Below are 20,550 nucleotides of genomic sequence, written 5' to 3' on the forward strand. Positions count from 1 at the left end.
GCTTCTTCGAAAAGGGCTAAAGTGGATCATTCACAAACTGCTTCTACACCAGCCCCAACAACTCCAAGGGTTCTGCCAAGCCCAGTGAAGAGGGTCACCCAGTCCCAGCTTAGGTTCATGGCCAGGACTCCACCAAGAGCATGGAAGAATGTGGAGTGATTTACTGTCACTTGTGAATTTCTATGACTTGTGATGCCTTTTGTATTTTGCATTTTGTATCATGTTACAAACTATGGTTGTTTGTTTCACTTTTTGTATCTGGAGGTGCTGCTACTTCAAAAATAATGTTTAGCATCTAGGTTGATTTATATTTCCAGTTGTTTGACATCTACATGACATCTATGTTGGTTAAGTTCTGAACTATTGCCTATATAGGCCTAATGTTAAGGTTAATCCTTTATGTTATTGCTGGGTTACTGTCTCATTTAATCATATCAGCAGATAGTTACTTCAATAATGTTGCATGACAATGTAAATTGAACACATAAAATTGGGTAACAATAAAGTTTTATTCAAAATCATGTAATCAACAACTTACATTTGATCCAACCCAATCCCTACAGCCACACCCCAAAATACATACAACATATTGCCAAGACATTACACTAGCAACTATGTTCTGCAGCCTTATTGCAGAAAAAACCTCCCATTTCTTGTCAATGACAATTTTTCACACAATAAAATCATAGCATATGTCCATCCAACCAGAGCAACTGCTACTGCCATTGTCAACATCCTCTCAACTGTTGTCACTTTATCCTTCAAGCCTGTGATTTTTCTTTTCAATCGAGCAACTTCTGGCTCCTTTTCTGACTCCGCCCACACAAAGTACCCACACTCTTCTCCAATCTAGGCCAAACCAAAACAAAATTCCAATCAGATAATCAAACAACATTCACCCCCATCAATTACATTTTCTACTTACCCCATAGTTAACACAGCCCCAGAACCTCCGTCCAGGATTCTCTGCCGTTGATGAAGTCGCAAGCACTGGCCTCTCCCCACAATAACAAGTTGTTCTCCATCGCCTCCCTTGGCTGCTGTTTCGACCCGAAGCACTGCTACTACGCGCCACCTGGGAGCCCTGCGAAGCCATGGAGTCACCCACGACTGCAACAGAGACGGCGATGGTGAGAAGAAGAAGCTCAAGAGGGGCATTCTCAAATTAGGGTTCACCCTTTTAAATTAGTATTTCCTTTTTTTAATTTCTCAGTAACAGTCACAAAGAAAAACGTTTGCCACAGTGGACAAAGTTAGCCACGTAGGCAGCTCCGTTAGTGTTCCATCAGTGGAGTTAACGGGAGGATCACATTGAATCAATTTTGGAACGTTGGGGACTTAAATAGGATGAATGAAATGTTAGGGACAATTATAGGACTTACCCCAAACGTTGGGGACAAAAATAATACTTTACTCATATGATTAATTGAAATATTAAGTTTACAGAAAAATAAATTGAAAGAAAGAGGAAGGTGGAAGGAACCTGGTGCACGAAATTGTGATCATCAACAATGGCGCCAAAGGACTTAGAGCTCTCAAACATGAATCACACTTTGTCACAATTCCGCACAACTAACCAGCAAGTGCACTGGGTCGTCCAAGCAATACCTTACGTGAGTAAGGGTCGATCCCACGGAGACTGTCGGCTTGAAGCAAGCTATGGTCACCTTGTAAATCTCAGTCAGGCGAATTCAGATGGTGATGGAGAATTGATAATTAAAAGATGAATAAAACATAAAATAAAGATAGAGATACTTATGTAATTCGTTGGTTGGAATTTCAAATAAGCGTATGAAGATGTTTTGTTCCTCCTGAACCTCTGCTTTCCTATTGCCTTCTTCCAATCATTCATACTCCTTTCCATGGCAAGCTTTATGTTGGGCATCACCGTTGTCAATGGCTACTTCCCGTTCTCTCAGTGAAAATATTCTATGCACGCTGTCACCGCACGGCTAATCATGTGTCGGTTCTCGATCATGTTGGAATAGGATCCATTGATCCTTTTGCGTCTGTCACACGCCCAACAATCGCGAGTTTGAAGCTCGTCACAGTCATCCCTTACCAGGTCCTACTCAGAATACCATAGACAAGGTTTAGATGTTCCGGATCTCAGGAATGGCCGCCAATAATTCTAGCCTATACCACGAAGGTTCTAATCTTAGATTAGAAACCCAAGAGATACACATTCAAGCTTGTTTGCATGTAGAATGGAAGTGGTTGTCAGTCACGCGTTCATAGGTGAGAATGGTGATGAGTGTCACATAATCATCACATTCATCATGTTCTTGGGTGCGAATGAATATCTTGGAGAAGAAATAGACTTGAGTTGAATAGAAAAATAATAGTACTTGTATTAATTCATGAAGAACAGCAGAGCTCCACACCTTAATCTATGGTGTGTAGAAACTCCACCGTTGAAAATACAAAAGTGATCATGGTGTAAGCATGGCCGAATGGCCAGCCTCCAAGGTCTAGGGACTAAACGTCCAAAGATGTGTGTAAATACAATAGTAAAAGGTCCTATTTATAGAGAACTAGTAGCCTAGGGTTACAGAAATGAGTAATTAATGCATAAATCTTATTCCGGGCCCACTTGGTGTGTGCTTGGGCTGAGCATTGAAGCTTCCATGTGTAGAGACTTTTCTTGGAGTTAAACGCCAGCTTTTGTGCCAGTTTGGGCGTTTAACTCCAGCTTTTGTGCCAGTTTTAGAGTTAAACGCCAAAATTCTTGAGCTGACTTGGAATGCCTGTTTGGGCCATCAAATCTCAGGCAAAGTATGAACTATTATATATTGCTGGAAAGCCCAAGATGTCTACTTTCCAACACAATTGAGAGCGCGCTAATTGGGCTTCTGTAGCTCCAGAAAATCCACTTTGAGTGCAGGAAGGTCAGGATCCAACAGCATCTGCAGTCCTTTTTCAGCCTCTGAATCAGATTTTTGCTCAGGTCCCTCAATTTCAGCCAGAAAATACCTGAAACCACAGAAAAACACACAAACTCATAGTAAAGTCCAGAAGAGTAATTTTTATTTAAAAACTAATAAAAACATAATAAAAACTAACTAAAATATATTAAAAACACACTAAAAACAATGCCAAAAAGCGTATAAATTATCCGCTCATCAGAACCCTACAGAAAATGTAACTCGATTGCAAACTCAGGAATTCCCTGGGATGTGAGAGTGCTAGAGTGTTTTTCTAAGTAAAAGTTCCAACCCTTATCCCCTATCACTTCTTAGTATTTATAGGCTAATCTTACATAACTGACAATTAATTTACAATTAATTATAATTAAACACGAAAATACAAATTTGAACTACAATCACTCTTGATAACCGTTCCTGCCGCGTGGTTGTGGATATTCCCCATGATTTTCTCGTGTGAAAGAAGCTACTAACTTTCCCGCTTCCATAACTATTCGACCAGCTCATCGAATGCCTCACTCGGGCTTCTCAAATAGAATCTTCTATTCGATCAGACTCACTCGATTAACAAAATAATCGAGATCCAAATCGAGAGACCCTACCTGACTTCATTCCGAATCAATTCATTCTGATCAAGAATATTTTTCGATCAACAGTGGTTAATAAGGAAAAATGCACACATGTACTCTGCTGAGTTTCATTCCATTTTATAGCCCTTCTAATTTAGATGAAAGTGAAGTGCCTATAAAATATTTGAAACTTGCAAATAGGTTAACAATTACAACAACCAAGTCTTATGCTACTAGGTTGGCTTGGCCTGTTAGTTCAAATGACATTACAGTTCCTGTGTTTGTGGTCAAACTATTAAATCTAAATCAAACTGGCAAACAGACCACATATAAAATTAGATGACAATACTTGTTTCACTGATTTGTACTTGTTCAATGATATGCATGCCAATCTCTTTTTTTTTTTTTTTAGTTTCAAAATAATGTTTTCTTCACTTTAATTTTAATCTCTTTTCAAATTATTTGATTTTTTAAATTATAAATAAATTAAAGAAAAAGGAGATAAAAGTTAGTGTAAAAAATAACATGAACACATGAAATAGCCAGAGTATTCATTTTTGAAATGAGATGTATGATAAACTAGTTTTATTGAAAATGAGATGTATTTCTGATACTGAGTTTTGGGAAGTTAATTTGTCTCTCCTGATTTGAGGTTAACAAGTTACTTTGGAATGAGATAAAGTTCAAGGAGAGTTTGTGCATGTTCCTTATTTATTCTTATATTGTATTTCCACACTTTCATATTTTCATATATTTTAATGATCATATCTCAATTCTTAACTTCGGTTCCAAGATATCAACTGTGAAATGGTCTATCTCACTGCCCTTTTGACAACAGTGAAGTTTTTTTTTGGTGTACCCACTAATAGTGAATTACTAATCCGATATGACCAATAGCAGTGAATTACTAATAAGATTATATTATGATTTTTCCTTGCGGAGAATTTTTCTAGATTTCTACGAATCAAGTGATAAATGTAAACCATCTCAAGTTATTGTCTTCAAGTTCCATTTGATCACTTTTACATTCAATTTACATCCAGTAATATATGGTCTTCAGGTGAACTAAGTTGTTTGTAGGCCTATAGTAATAAGCTGAAAGGTGCTAGTAGTGCTTACTGCAATATGATATCTAAATAGTACAATTTGTTCTGGTATTGGATGGGTGGTTTATAAAGTTTAAATTATATGGATAAGGAGTCCGGACTCACTTAGGTGCCTTAATTTCCATAAGTGCATGCTTTTTGGTTCATTTAATTCTAACCTATGGTTATATGTTCAAGGATGGAGTTAGTAAATCATAATTTAATCAGGTTTTGAATGTTGAGCTTAACCAGATAAAGAAGATTACTCTGCAAGCCATTCATTGTTCTGTTTGATTATCTGATTTGTTGCTCATATCTTGAAGCTAGTTATACTTGCACACTGTTCATAGTGCATCTTTGGGTTCACTTATTTTGTTCTTGCCAAATAATTCTAAAGGCTCTCTGAAGAACTTTTCTAGAAAACAAATTTCAAAGCAAAAAAATTTAGTAATTTATTATCTGCTTTGTTACGAACTCCTGAGGTTTACCAGAAATTTTTGAAGTGTCTACATGGCTACAGCAAGAAAATATCGATTGGTTTGCTTGTTTTTTTCATTGCATTGTTTTCTCCTTGCTTTGATGTTTTGATTGTAATATGGTAATATTTGTCTGGACACTCATCGCTTGCCTCTTGTGGCTTGTGTATTTTTGCAAGTATAAAAAAAGTGTAGGAAAATTTAAAATTTTATATAATTTTTTTTTCATGGTTTAAATTAGTCTGTCAAACAAGGATTTAGAATTATATATCAATTCTGCAATGTTTTATTAGGAAGATTCATAAAAAAGTGTAGGCATAAAAAGAGTAACCATATTGTACAGCGAAGTCAACAGCCACGCTTAAAAAATGTGGCCATAGCCAAAAATCTTGGCATGCTTCAAAAGTGTACCGATATCTTCTCTTATTGGCACACTTTCGAAACGTAACCAAAACCAAACCAATGAGCACGTTTCTAAAAGCGTAGTTGTATGTCCACCTTTGGCGCACTTTAAAAGCGTGGCTATAGGATTACATACAGAAAGCATGGCAAGAAATTAAACATGCTAATAGATCGACAAAAGCATGGTAATAGAACAATCGACACACTTGCAGATGTGACCCTTTCAAAAACGTGTTGATAACTCAAAAAACATAGCAATAAGCTGTCGTTACGCTTTTTTCCATTTTTTGGCACGCTTTAAAAGCATGACAATAGGCTGTTTTTCTTGCAGTGTGTCCTGTGAATTTACCTTCCTTTGCCAAGCATTGCAAAAGATGATTTAACTTCAAATACCAGAAGTTGATCCAACATCAAAGTTGTACACGCTATGGATGAATATAAGACGCTCTCCTCTGTCAATATCAAAAATGCTAATAAATAAAATGAATATTTAAGTCAAAAGCCAAATAATTCCATGCTTTGCTTCCCTACATGGTTAATGAAGACAATTTTGAGGTGTATAAAAAAAAAGTTATGAATTCATTTCAACCTCACACTACAATAGATAGTAAAACTTTTCCTCACTCAATTGTAGCTAGATTATATTTAATGCCACCATAAATCCAAATGAAAATGTAAGACGTTTAATTTGACAATAAATAGATTAAATTCTCAAAGTGATTTTTCAGATTTACCATTTTCACCATTTCAGTCTCTTAAATTCAAAATTATCTATATTGATTTTGGAGATTCAGTTCTGGGCACCATATTAGTCCCTGGACTCTTTCTAGTACTGAATCAGCAAACTAAACGCTGAATTGGCTCTGACTTGCCATGCTGGACATATGGCTAAACAGCATCGTTTCGTTTTGACACTTAAACAAGGCAAAAACGGGAAAAGGAAGAAGAGTTTATATGATATGCAAATCATTATATCTCCCTTCATTCTTCAAAACGACATTTTTTTTTGCTTTATTTAAGAGCTAAAATGAAAAGACGCTACTTAGTCATGTCATGGCAAGTCAGAGCTAGCTCATTGATTCAATGTTGGAAAGCGTCCAGGTCCCAATATGGTGCCTGAAATTGGATCTCGAGGACCAGTATAGTGAATTTTGAATCTGAGGACTAAAATGGTGAAAGTCGCAAATCTGAGGAACCACTATAAAAATTTAGTCGAATAAATATGTAAGGCGGCAAAGTTACCGTAGGCAAATTTTAATTATCATTTTAATAATGAGTGTCAACAAAAGTTAGAATAATACTGAAAATCAATTTTTTTCAACTAATATCAGTCAAGTTTTTTTAAAATTATCTTGTTTACTTTAAATTTTAAACCTTAAATCATAAACTTTAACCCTAAATTATAAATTATAATCCTTATTTTAAATTCTTCAAAAAATGAGAATTTTTAGAATTTATCTATTTATATCTTATAAAAGTTAATACTAAAGTCATTCTACATTCAAGTGATGATACATAAATTACTTATAATTTTGTCAGGTAAACATATTATAATAGATGTCATTCTATTATGAAACCAAGCATATATATCTTCCTTTCAATCTTAACGTTACTTCTTGTAACGGTTTTTACAATAATTAATAAAATGACCTATACTACTAAAATCTCTTCTTAACAATATTAATGTCCTCTTAACTATTAAATTCATATTTTATAACAATTTTCGCAATAATTAACAAAATGAATCCAACAACTAAAATCTTTTTTTAGTAATGTTAATTGTTTTCTAAATTATTTAATTCATACTTTTTAAAACATATAGTTTACATAGATATAGACACTAGAAGCAATATTTGAAGTCATAATAATAATGACAAATATTAAAAAATACTGGAGCCTCTCAAGAAAGTAGCGGTAAAGAAGATGAATTACAAAATCAACAATTTAAAGCATTTCATCTTATAAGATACTTTAATTAAGAGAATGAAAAATTTTTTTATAAAATTACTAGCAAATATACTTAAAAAATAATTCACATTTAAAAAAATCATTAAAAGTAGTAATTGCTAACTTAAACAGCTAACTTTTGAACTAAATCAAGTAGTCAACCAATGTTATTTTATTTTATTTTATTTTAATATGTATATTTTAATTCTATCTAATGGAAATGCAATCTATTTATACTTATCAAAATAGTTGATAATATAGATATATGAAGTTTTAATTTTTGAAATAAAATTAATAAAGATACAACGATACTATGTACACACAAAAAACAGTTACTTGTATAAAATACATATTAAAATATAAAATACACATTGAGAATGAAACAACACAAATATTTATTCGCAAATATATAATGGCTAATTTTTTATGTATATATAGCATTTTTAGTAAAGATAATCTTTAATATTATATAAATAACAAGTCTTAAAATTTTTATAAATTTATAATGTATATTTTTATGTGATTAAATTTTCATTATTTTAGTCACCAAAAAAAAATTCATTATTTCACAAAATATTTTTTTATTCATATTTATAAATATGTATTTAAAATTATTTTATAATATTTATTAATCGTTGCTATCATTTATTTGAGTCTACAAAATCTAAAGGGTCTTATTCTAGTTTAAAAATAAAAGTTGGATAATGTTGACTAACTAAGTTAATTCTTATTCAGTTATACTTTCTCCAGAAGTTACGTCTAGTGAGTAATAGATAGGAAGAGGTTCTTCATCGTTCATTAACAAAATAAGCGAAAATTCAATTGATAAAATTCACAGAAGACATAAAAGGAGAACTACTCACGTTTTCTTAGCTTCTTTGTATGTATGGCTTGATGCTACAGCCATAAGTTGTCCGTCGTGATTGTATGACAAGGACGCAACACTATTTGGATATTTAAGCAACTGAAATTGAGAAAAAAACTGTATTATAGGAAGAAAAAGCTACTGAACTGATTACAATCCTCTAATATTAATATTTATTAGATACAAATGCAAAACATAATTGGGCAAATACCTCAATTAGTCTTTTTCTATTTTTAGCATCCCATATGGTAACATAACCCTCATTATCACCTGTGACAAAAGCACCTGTGATCCTAAAACAGAAGTTAAATTAATAAAAGTTATTAGCTTCCTAATCCAAAATAGCAACTTATACGCAAGAAGGCACATACATGGGACTGAATGCAATGTCATTCACTGGTGTTAAATGATGCTTTCCTTGCTTTGATTTTGGATGACACCGAAAAATATATCTGTGAGAGTGCGATATAGCATTGTATTAGAACAGTTGAGAAACAAGATGAAAGGTAGCTGAAATTGGAAACATAAAAACTGAAGTTGCAAATGTGTTTAAGCATTTCACTGACATACTTTCGAAAATCAACTCTAGAAAATTTGTAATCAGAAAAATACAACAATCAAACTAGATGAATTATATTAAATAACTGCAGTCTCTCATTCAACATTGAATTTATCCTGAGTATAATTTCGACAAATCTGTAATAGTAAACTGGAGGAAAGTAGTACAAATTACGGGAACTAAACTATAATAATAAAATATCTGGAGTGATTGCAAACAACACAGTTCATTAGTTTTTCAACTAGTGAGCAAGTTCTTTTGTTATGTACAAGAATGGAAAAAAACGTACAAAAGCAAAGTAAAACATATGTATCTGTTTTTGTTTTTTTCCTCTTTGTAGAATTTTGTTAGATATTTTATTTTTTAAGATTTGGACAAAAATCAATCTATGAATAACGTCAGCATCAATAACTGACCCATTTTCATTTGAACCAGATGAATCTGAAATCTGCAATGCTACACGTCCATCTACTGATCCAGCTGCAAATCCTGCAATAATAATCAGACTTCAAAGTTGCCTCCCTGAACTATGATATATAACAAATGACTTGGTTCTTTCCATAACTTTTTAGAGTGCATTAAACCAGTCAATGCAACAAGGTTTATGTTGACAAGATAAACTCAGATAGAGCTCATCAAAAAAGAAATAAATCATAGATTTCATAGTTCATACCTTCTGCATAAGGAATTGAACTGACACATCTTAAATGTGTACCACTGAATGGTTCCTTTGAATGAACTGCCGCGTCAAATTTACGTAAATCGAAAACTTGCACTGATGCTTCAATGCCTACGGTAAGACTAAACCCCAAGACAGACATGGAGTCAATTTCTGCAGCTACACGTCTCAAGCACGAAACAGCCTTCTCCATACGGATGTCCCACAGCAGTAACTTTTTATCAAAACCACCTGTGATCAACTGACCTACAATAATGAAGGCTACTAACAATATGAACTTCACCGTAGACTTTTTTCCTGCTGATACCAGCATCCCAATGGTTTTTCTTCTAATGCAAGTTTAAGCATATGATGAAGCTTATGACCATCACAAGTATGTATAGTTGTTCATAATTACAATTGAAAAAACAAAGTTAGCATACAATACATTTATGATACTGCAACTGGGAACATGTTTTTAAGTAAAAGCAAATAATCTGTCTTTAAATTGACGTTTTATGTTATCTCTAAATATTGTAAAAGCATTCTGGACCTTCTTCGTAACCAATAGTTTATTGAGCTCTACGTATGAATATCTACTCAACTGTTCAGAAACAGTCAAAAGCTTATTGTTGAAAGTTTGTTGTATAAGATAAATGAACATTTAGTTTGCTATACAACCTGTCTCAGAGTTTTTCAGTAACATGTATGAATTATTCGTATTCGTTCATATATGCTTAAACATGAGAGCAACAGTATCAACATGAAGGATTATAAATTAGTTGCCGATATGCCCAACATTAACAATAAATGAAAAATTAAAAGGTGAAGATTACAACTATAAAAGGGCATCAAAGATTGGGTCAATAGCTTACATGTTTCACTGGAATATCCAATGCACGTTGCTATATCATCATGACCACCCATTGTATCAATAATTCCTGAATCCAGATCATACCTATAAAGTTTAGCGCAAAAGGAGTCAAACAAAACATGCTAAAGAAATAATATAAAGCCAAACACATCCACTGGAAAACAAGTCAAGCCATTAAGCCTTTTTTCTTAAGGCTAACATGGATGCTAGAAAACCACAACATGGAATATACAACAGATCACATGCTTCATTGCTTATTAACCAAAGTCAATAAAGAATTTTAACAGTTCACAATTCAATTCAGAGCACCCCATTTCCCATTTCTCCCTCATTCTTACACATTCATCCAACATCTTTAACTGTATTTATATTTTCAACCTTCCACAGCAAAACGAAGGTATGAAAAATCTATCAAACAAACCATCACATTCCCTTGGGCATTTATTCAATGTACCTGCTCTATCACTATCAGCATAATCCAGCATGCCATTCACAATTTCACTTTAAGTCAAACAGTGAACCTTCGATCTTGCAAACTGACTTGTTGCTCAATCAAGTATACGTGGTACTAAATTTTTGAAGACTCAAGTTGTTTCTTAAACAATGATGTCAGGAATGTGATCCACTATTTGCATGTTTGGATTACCAGTTTGATGCACCCATAATCAATTATGGTGTGGACCAAAATTCCATAATTGATTATGAAGCCAAAATTAATTATAGCAGAAGTGAAAATCTCAGATTCAATTATTTATCATGGATAGTTAAAATCATTTAGTGGGAAAAAAAAAGCAACAAAATAAAATATATCAAACATAGATCATTTTACTTCAAAATCAATTCTGACATAATCAATACACACTAGAACTCCAATTAGCTTAATAGAGGAAACTTGCTGATACAGTCAACTAACTAACTAACTATAGCAACTAAGTGATTCCGAAAACCACATCCGGGATCCTGGAATACTTCAAAGTTTAAGCAAGTATACACTATACATCATGAGACCTAAGTTCTCTTTGAATTAAACATAAATATCAAGGGCTTGTTTGGACGCCATTCTCGAAAAAGATCTTATTTAAATGATATTTTTTTAAAAGATCTTTTACAAAAGTAAAAGTAATTTTATGTTTGGATATCTCATGTAAAAAGATTCTTTTATCTATCAACTATGTTTGGATAAAATAAGATAAAAATATTTTTTTGTTCATTTATTATGTAAAAAAAATTAAGAAAAAAAAAATTTTTAAAAAATGTAAATTATAACTTCTCAAAAAAAAATTTTTTTCTTAGTACTTTTATTTTTACTAATAAAATTTGCCAAATACACTTAAAAAATGAAAAAAAAAATTTTTCAATTTAATATCCCTCAAACAAGCAGTAAGAGATATTTAATTAAATAAAAAATAGGACCTTCGAATTAAGCCATCGGAGGCGGCGGAGAAAGCAACGGCTTCGTCATGGAAGTAACAATCGAGGAGGGGAACTTCGGAAGGAGCTTCAAGTCTGAGCAATGAAGCGTCCACATCGTACAACCGAAGACTCTGCAATTTCACCGCTCAATAAGCAACTAAAGTAACTTTCTCAAAAGAAGAGAGAGAGATGATGATTACGGAGTCCCAAGAAGAGATGAGGAGGTTGTTGGAGTGGGGAGCGAATCGGACTCTGGAGATGGCGTCTCTCGTTGGAGCTTCCAACTTCAACAGCAACGAGTCACTATTATCTCCCTTCATTTTCAATTTCAGCGCATGAGAACAAGGGGATGTGGTGTTCTGGGATGAGACAATGGTGACCTTTCAAATTCATGAAACTGGATTATCGGAGTGAAATAAATGCTCCCGCCCACGGAACAAAATCAAACTACTTATGTTACTTTATTTAAATAAACATGCAAACTTTAGCAACCGGTGGATCCGTGGCGCAATGGTAGCGCGTCTGACTCCAGATCAGAAGGTTGCGTGTTCGATTCACGTCGGGTTCAATTTCCCGTCTAATTTTTCTTCTTTGTAACTCCGAAAATGAATAAATATCCTGGCAAATAATTTTATGACTTATGAATATGAATGAGAACAATGTCTGAGTCTGACACATGGTTATAATCCAGAGTAACAATTTCACCCCGCTGGCTAGCAAAGAAGTATGGATGAATTAGGTTTAACTAATCTGGTCAAAGCTTAATTGCAAAGGCCAATAAGAACAAGCATCATTAATGAAAAGATAATGATTCATACACTCAAGTAAGAAAACCCTATTATCCATGTTAAGTACAAAAAACATAACATTAACTCAACAACAAAATAATCAAGCTAAACTAATAGTAACAGAGGAGGCACAAAATTTCTCAACAAACGCTTCAGACACCCTACAGCAATTGTCAACATTCAAATAAATATATACAGAACTTCAAAGTGGTTTCGCTGCTAGAGGATTCAAAGCCATAAGCTCTTGACAAACAAATCAACCCTCAAGACCTTTCATCCGGAACAAAGAAATCAAATCTAACATCGACAGAAGAACCAGAACTGTCTCCGGTTTCCTTAAACTCAATATTTGTTATTGTCCCAACTTCATCCATATCTTGATATTCTGGCTTAACACGCCGCACAGGAACAGTGACGGAGTAAATAGTTCCAATATCTGTATCAGAAGAGACACTCAGCTGAACTTTGTCCTGCGACTCTATCTCCACAAAATCTGATAGAGCACGCACAATGTTGTTAACAATTTTTCGCTTTGCCTCGTCACTTACTTCACATCGATCAGAGAACAAGATCATCTTCAAGCGTTGCTTGGCAATTCTAGCATTCGAACTTTTTCTAGATACTGCTGATGGGAAAACTATCTTCCAAGCTAAATTTAATCGCTCAAAGAAACTCATGTTAACAGCATCAAGGAGGAAGTTCTCAGCTTCTCGACTAACAGATTTTGATGAAAACTTGGGACCTTCAAGGACTCCAGAAACTGGCTTGCAGAAGCCATGCATATTGCTGCGACGTACAATTGTCAGGCTAGGACATTTTGGGGTGAATTCAGAGATGCTAGATGCTCCATTTGAGTAACCACTGAAATCCACCTATTAGGCAGACAACTAGGGTATTAGTGATAAGGCATTCAGATTCTTGCTAATTCTTTTTTGTGAGATATGCATAATATATAACAAACCATGAGCATTTTTGAATAGCAGTCATCAACAATGAAAAATTAAACATCTATAAGACATGTGGCCTAGTGCATGACACTCCGGGTTTGAGCACAGTAGATATATAAAACCTTATCCCCACAACTGGAGAGGTTTTCTACGTTATTTGTACGCTTGTCCAGGTCAAAAGGCAGCAAGACAAAGATTAAACAACAGCATCAGAATAAAAATATCCAAACACAAAGACTAAACAACAGCATTTTATTAAAACTATATTGAAAACTGCAGTCTCACAACCTCTTTAATCATACTAATCCACCCAATTAAATGCAGGTTTTTATTTTCCAATAGGACAATCAGCAAAGGGACCTCTAACCCATGTAAACAAAAGAAGCTGTGTTAAGTACCTAAGGAAAATGAGGAACCACACCTTAAAAGCTAGTATTAAGGGGGAAGAATCAGTATCCTTAAATACAATATCAAACATCCCAGACTACTTGATGCGGACTTTGGGCACCCCATAATACACGTCCCTAACAGGCTGCAAGATTACAGGCTGATGGAGAGAATCCAAGGTTTATTAATGAAACAAGAAAAGGGGATCAAGTGCAGAAATGGGAATGAACTGGAGCAGGTAAGGGGGGATTCAATTTTGCAGATGGGAGAAGACCCTGCAAAATAGATATCAGCAACAGCAAAGTGATGAGATGGATGTGGGAACCATTGAAGGGGATGTGAATTTGGAAGGGCAAAGGACAGTGTGGGGGGACATTTGGTTGATTGGAGACAATGAGATGGCTTAGGTCATCAGGAAGAATAGCAACTTGCTTCTCTGATAATTCGCTATTTTCTCATGCAAAACTTGTATCTTAATATACTATTCTAATCAATAATATCTTAATCCATCAATAACTATTAACTATCAACAAATACTAGATACAACTCATACTTCCAAGCAAATGAAATAAGGTTGAAAAGCAGTTATATCTTCCTGTGGTACTCGTGCTCGTGAACAATTACATAGTGTTATAACTTTACAACTTATGGATGCAGGATTGCAGGTTACCACATAGTCCACATTATCTTGGCCTAGTGAGATTTCTTGTTACTTTCAATCAACTTAAAATAAAGATAAAAAATAATATAATCTAACAACAAAAAAATCCAACAACGCTATTGCTGCAGAATGTAGACAGACCGAACATAGCCTCCAAATCATCCCAAGCATAATGAATATGTACCTTATCATACTAATAATAGTAATAAGGATAATAATAAAGAAAATGAATTCTAACCATAGACCAACGGAGACGTGTGTCTCTGTCATCGTACACCCAATAGTTGTAACTGAGAACTACGAGAAATTTATTCTTATTTTTCGACATGCTGTACACAGTAGCAAGAAGTTCATTATGGGTGCTAGCTTTAAAACCAGGTTCACATAAGCATGTTAGACCAAGCAAATCAACTCCACGATTTTTTACAAACATGACAGCAAAATGCGGAAATGAAAAAATAAATAAAATAAAAAGAGGGAATATCGAAATTAGAAATGTGAATTTGTATGACCTAAAATTTCAAAATCATAAGACATACATTGACGACCCCAAAGGCTTCAATTCCTAAAAATAATAATAAAATAAAATAAAGTAAAATACCCCTCATCAAATACCACCTGATATGCCCTGATTTGTAAGATATATCATGCAATTGGGATTTCAATTCACCATGGAAAGAAACATTTAACCGAATTTCATACGGGAATAAACCAATCATCTAATTCGGACAGGTGAAAAGAAGAACAAGAGAATAACAGGAGAAAGAGAAAAAACAGAGAGGATAAAACCTTTGGGGAAGGGAAAGAGGAGATTTGTGGTTGTGATCGAGAGTGATAGAGAGGAACAGTAGCATAAACCCTAAGATCACCGGAAATCGCCATTGTTAACCCAAAAGGAAAAAGAAACAGCTTTGAGCTTGAAGTGTTCCTTCGCCTGCTGCGTTCAAAATTCAGAGCTTTAACACGCCCGGACTCAGTTATGCCAGTGAACTTCTCACGGTTGGTTGTTTACTTGTTATGCTAGTAGATAATTATTTTTGTAAATAACGTGAATAATGATTTTAAAATTGATCCAAGTAAAAAAATATTCCATCCTAAATTATTTTTTAAATTTTAACTTTAGGATAATTGTCTACACAATTAATGAATTAAACATCTAATTATTATTAATTGTGTATGAATAAATCGAATCAAAAAAATAATTATCTAATTAAAAATAATTAACATAATCAATTATCTATATATATATTATTTATATTATTTAGTATTTTTATTGTCTCGTTATATTTTTTTTATAATTTATAATTTAAAATATAAATTATTTTATCTATTGTTTTTTAAGTAAAAAATTATTTTTCAGAAAGTGGTGTATTTTTATTTTCTTTGGAACGCATATATATATATATATATATATATATATATATATATATATATATATTTAAAATTATACTAAAACCTTAAATTTAAATAATAAAAATAAAGAATACAACAAAAAATTTTTTAATAAATAAAATAAATGTGTGAGATATTCGGGGTGACCGAGAGGAATCGTATAATAAAGTGTTGAAGTTACTGCAAGCTAAGTAGAGTTGTTGTCCTGAAACCATGTGTGAGATCAGTGATGTACCATACGATGATGGGCATCTCAGTGCGTGATTGCATCATGATTGACAAGGTATTTTTGGCCTTCCTTTCTTGTATAGAGGCTTTCAAGTATTACAAGCCGTTCGAAATAAAGGCTTTACACAACATGTATACACACGTGATATAACTACGTCGTATCGTGTCTTATCTTGTTTTTATTGTAAACGAAATAAGAGAAGCGACGCATTTCAGTAAAAACACTACAAATTATTTATTTCAATAAATAAAATATTTATTTTATTTATTTAAAAAAATCCAATACAACAGCTAAGTTACAATTTAAACTTCTCTATATTCATAATGAATAAAATTAAATTAAATAGAATAATAAATATATAAATATATAATAAGAAATTAGAAATATTGAACAAAAATATGATTTAATATTTTTTAATAATAAAATATTAAAAAATTATTCTAAAGAATCGTTAAAAAAATTTAATTATTAAAATAGATTTTTAATACTAAAATTATTTAAAAAATTAATATTTATAATATTTAAAAAAAAAGACCACATTTTTTTTATAAAAAAATAAATATATTTTTAATTATTTTTTATTTATTTTTTATAATCTTTATGGCAATGATTTTTAGTCGGAAATGAATCCTCTTTTTTTCTTCCATTGTTTGGTAAGGTGAATTAAAATTTCTCACCTTATGTTCTTTAAATGGTAAGTAAAAGATTACACTTTATTAAATAATTAAAAAAAATTGAGAAAGTGCATTCTTCTTTCACTTCTCCTAAAATCTTGTCCATCTTTATAATTGTTTATTCTTTTCATTTATTTTTCTCATTTATGCGATCCTCCTTTCTTCTTCTCATAGAGTACAACAGCAAAAATCCAATATTTTTACAATTATGTTCTTCTACATTTGCATCTTTACGCACATTATTATTGAATATTAATCTTCTTCTCTCTATTTTTCTTTTTCGTTCAATATGCCAAAGCAAACATGTATCTAAAGACTAGCTAAATATGGCTAGGACCTTCTCTAAATACATGTGGCTATAAAGAATTAAAGATTAGGCGAATTCTCTGGTGTAAAAGCTCCTTTTACTTCTACACATGTAGTATTGTAGTGGCAACGTGATTGAGTGACAAGTATCCATTTTTAAAAGACAAGAACTGCTGTGTGACAGGGTGAGTACAGAGACCACAGTGATGTCTACACTGTTTACGCACGTGATATTAGAATGTAGGATAATTAATGTTGTTGATTAACAAAAATTATAGATCCCCTAATCATGTCTAATAATGGGCCTGTATGAGTTGAAATTTTTTGTCTGTAGTTCCTTTAGCTAAAAAATCCAAAAATATTTGGGATGTTTTTTTATGGTTCTTTAGATAAATTAGTTTGTGATCCAACCTCAACCTTATATACTACAAACACCCAATGGCTTCAGCTTGTCTACGAGTAAGCATTTTGTCACATCTGGTCCGTATAGAAATATTTAAAATGCACACAATTATATAAATTTCTATAAATATTATCCTATACATATCCAATCATTTAAAAAAAAACATAAATTCTGTAACATTTATATAAATTCTGTAATATAATTGTTATGACGTATTAAAAATACTTTCAATGTACTTAAATAAATTGTCTTGTACTTTTTCAAAACTTTGTTCTAATATTTTAATATGTAGTTAAATAAAGTTCTTCACATAATTAAAGATATAGTTATAAGAATTGAACCGAAGAGATTACTAATTTATTGATTTATTAGTTCACCAATGAGTTATAGTAGAATCGGTCCTATGTAAATAAAAAATATAAAATAGTTAAAAACTTAAAATTAAAATTTAAAATACATATTTTTATTAATATTTTAAAAATAATCAAGTTTCAGCAAATTATAATCAACAAGTTATAATCCAATTATTATTAAATAAGTATATAAAATTTTAGTATTTTTTCATAATAAATAATTTTAATTTTATTTTTGTATTAAAGTATTTTTTATATTTATTATATTTGTTATATACTATATGTATGTATTAAAAAATAATATTAATAAATATCATATAATAAAAAAATATTATAATTAATAAAAATATTTAATATTTTCATTTATACATGTTTAATCATATTTACATTAATAATTATAAATAATAAAAAATATAATTAATTTAAATATAAGTGAATATAAAATTAAAATAATATTAAAAAAAATTATTGTGTAATTTTATTATATAATTAATAATTAACATATAAAATAATAAAAAATAACATAGCTTAATGACTAGAGAAGCATGCAATACAAGGAGGATTCAAATTTAAATTACATTTTTATTAATTTTAAATTTTTTTTTTTTGAGCAATTTGATTGGACCGACTTGACTGGTTCTTAACCTAAAACAGTTCTTAAATTGGACTAATTAATGGTCTAGTTTACCACTTTTTTAGTTGAACCAGCTAATTCAATTTGATTTTTACAACTATAATTAAAAAAACTGGTTAACTACATTTGAAGAATTTAAAAAATTATACTTAAATACATAAATACGTGACAATATTCTACTAACATAGATATACATTTAATAAAATAGTAAATTGCAATTTCTTTCTTTATTAAAAAATCAAACCCTATTCCTAGACTAAATTATAATCTTAATCCCTAAACCATCCTAAGTCAACTATATTAACACCATTACATTTTTCATTTCATAGATTACATCAAAAGTCCAAACACCCTAAAATCAACAAAAAATTATTTCACCCACTTTTAAAATTATTTTCAATTTTTCATCAAACATTTAAATTTAAATATCAAAAGTTTAAATACGATTATTAACGGATGTTACATACTTCACACCAAAATTTAGTCTAAGAATAGGGTTTATTTTTTAATAGAGAAAAAAATTACAATTTACTATTTTATTAAAAATATATCTATGTTGGTAGAATATTATCATGTATTTATATACTTAAATATAATTTTCTAAATTTTTTAAATGTAATTAACCATTGTTGCTTTAATTATGTAAAGAGCTTTATTTAAATAAATATTAGAATATTAGAACAAAAGTTTGAAAAAGTACAAGATAATTTGTTTAAGTACATTGAAACGTTTTTTTAAAACATCATAACAAATCATATTACAGAATTTATTTTCCCTTTAATATAGTTGGATATGTATGTGACAATATTTATATAAATTTATATAATTGTATACATTTTAAATATTTTTATACGGATAAAATGTGACAAAATATTTACTACCAGACAAGCCGAAGCCATTGGGTGCTTGTACTTGTAGTACATAAGGCTGAGGTTGGATCACACATAAGATGAACTAACTTATCTAAAGTACCATAAAAAAACAGCCCAAACATTTTTGGATTTTTTAGCTAAAGGAACTACAGACAAAATTCCAACTCATACAGGCCCATTATTAAGCATAATTAGAGGATTCATAATTTTTGTTAATCAACGATATTAACTATCATGTGCGTGAACAGTGCAGAATTACTGTAGCCTTTGCAGTCTGCGCCCACCCTATCACACAGCAGTTCTTGTCTTTTAAAAATGGATACTTGTCACTCAATCACGTTGCCACCACAATACTACATGTGTAGAAGCAAAAGGAGCTTCTACACCAGAGAATTCGCCTAAAGATTAATGTACAAGACTTGAAAATGCTATCTTTAATGCTTGTCACACAGTTTGAATGGTGTGTTCTTCTGAAAGAATGATGCTTTGATTTTGGTTTTTATTAGTTTGGTCAATGTTGTGTGATGATCGCTTTTGGTTATTGAAATACATTTGTGATATTTGAAAAATAAAGATAAGTTATCAAATTAAAAATTAAAGAAATTATTAATGATAAATTAATAGTTTAGTTTTGATAAATAAATATTTTACTATAGTTATTGGATTGAAAAGAGTAGAATTTATCAATTTAACTTGCATTTAGTCTTTTTAATTGCATGTTTTTGTAAAGAATTTTTTTGATGAGCACAGTCCCCACTTCCCATTAGACTTTTTGACGAATACTACGTTTGACAGCCAGGTCGAGTAGGTAAGTTTCCAAATAAATGCGGCTTGCAGGAGGCTAGTGGTCTGTCTTTTGACTTCGACTGCCTTGTTAGCCAACATTTTTTGCCTTCTTTGTGTTCCAGATTTGGCTTACGGTTTTATGGATAGTCTGTGGGACATAAATTCAGGGAATAACCCTGGCATATTAGTGGGAGTCCATGCGAATAGGTCTCTGTTTTGTTTTAGGATGGTCGCGAGGGGACTTTGAGCTCATAAGGTAGTTTCAATTTAGGAAGGTGTATTTTGTTGGAATAAATTAATTTCAATAATTCAGATCATCCATATTGAATCACCAAAAATTATATCA

The 20,550-nt window shown here is 31.6% G+C and overlaps 2 protein-coding genes and 1 non-coding gene across 5 annotated transcripts; 1 reads left to right on the plus strand and 2 right to left on the minus strand.

Moving 5' to 3' along the window:
* Positions 1-5,317: 5,317 nt before the first annotated feature.
* Positions 5,318-12,209, minus strand: LOC112750239 (mitotic checkpoint protein BUB3.3). 3 transcript variants are annotated; one of them, XM_025798866.3, is made up of 9 exons: positions 11,973-12,209; positions 11,773-11,903; positions 10,361-10,443; positions 9,501-9,752; positions 9,244-9,316; positions 8,640-8,720; positions 8,480-8,561; positions 8,267-8,367; positions 5,318-5,908 (listed from the first exon to the last, which is right to left on the minus strand). In XM_025798866.3, the coding sequence occupies exons 1-9, from the start codon at positions 12,090-12,092 to the stop codon at positions 5,842-5,844; spliced, it is 990 nt and encodes a 329-aa protein (XP_025654651.1). In that variant the 5' UTR covers positions 12,093-12,209; the 3' UTR covers positions 5,318-5,841. The 3 variants fall into 3 exon arrangements, with proteins under 3 accessions (XP_025654651.1, XP_025654652.1, XP_025654650.1); XM_025798867.3 differs by having other exon boundaries at positions 9,501-9,737; positions 11,973-12,205; XM_025798865.3 differs by having other exon boundaries at positions 9,501-9,767; positions 11,973-12,205.
* Positions 12,210-12,268: 59 nt separating this feature from the next.
* Positions 12,269-12,340, plus strand: TRNAW-CCA (transfer RNA tryptophan (anticodon CCA)). Its single transcript has one exon. It is a non-coding gene; the product is annotated as a tRNA-Trp (tRNA).
* A 197-nt stretch (positions 12,341-12,537) lies between these two features.
* LOC112750240 (cell division topological specificity factor homolog, chloroplastic) lies at positions 12,538-15,563 on the minus strand. The gene is made up of 2 exons (XM_025798869.2): positions 15,345-15,563; positions 12,538-13,432 (listed from the first exon to the last, which is right to left on the minus strand). Exons 1-2 carry the CDS (start codon positions 15,435-15,437, stop codon positions 12,824-12,826), a joined length of 702 nt encoding a protein of 233 aa, XP_025654654.1. The 5' UTR covers positions 15,438-15,563; the 3' UTR covers positions 12,538-12,823.
* Positions 15,564-20,550: the final 4,987 nt, after the last annotated feature.

Source organism: Arachis hypogaea, chromosome 15 (genome assembly GCF_003086295.3).
Source record: "Arachis hypogaea cultivar Tifrunner chromosome 15, arahy.Tifrunner.gnm2.J5K5, whole genome shotgun sequence".
NCBI lineage: Eukaryota > Viridiplantae > Streptophyta > Magnoliopsida > Fabales > Fabaceae > Arachis > Arachis hypogaea.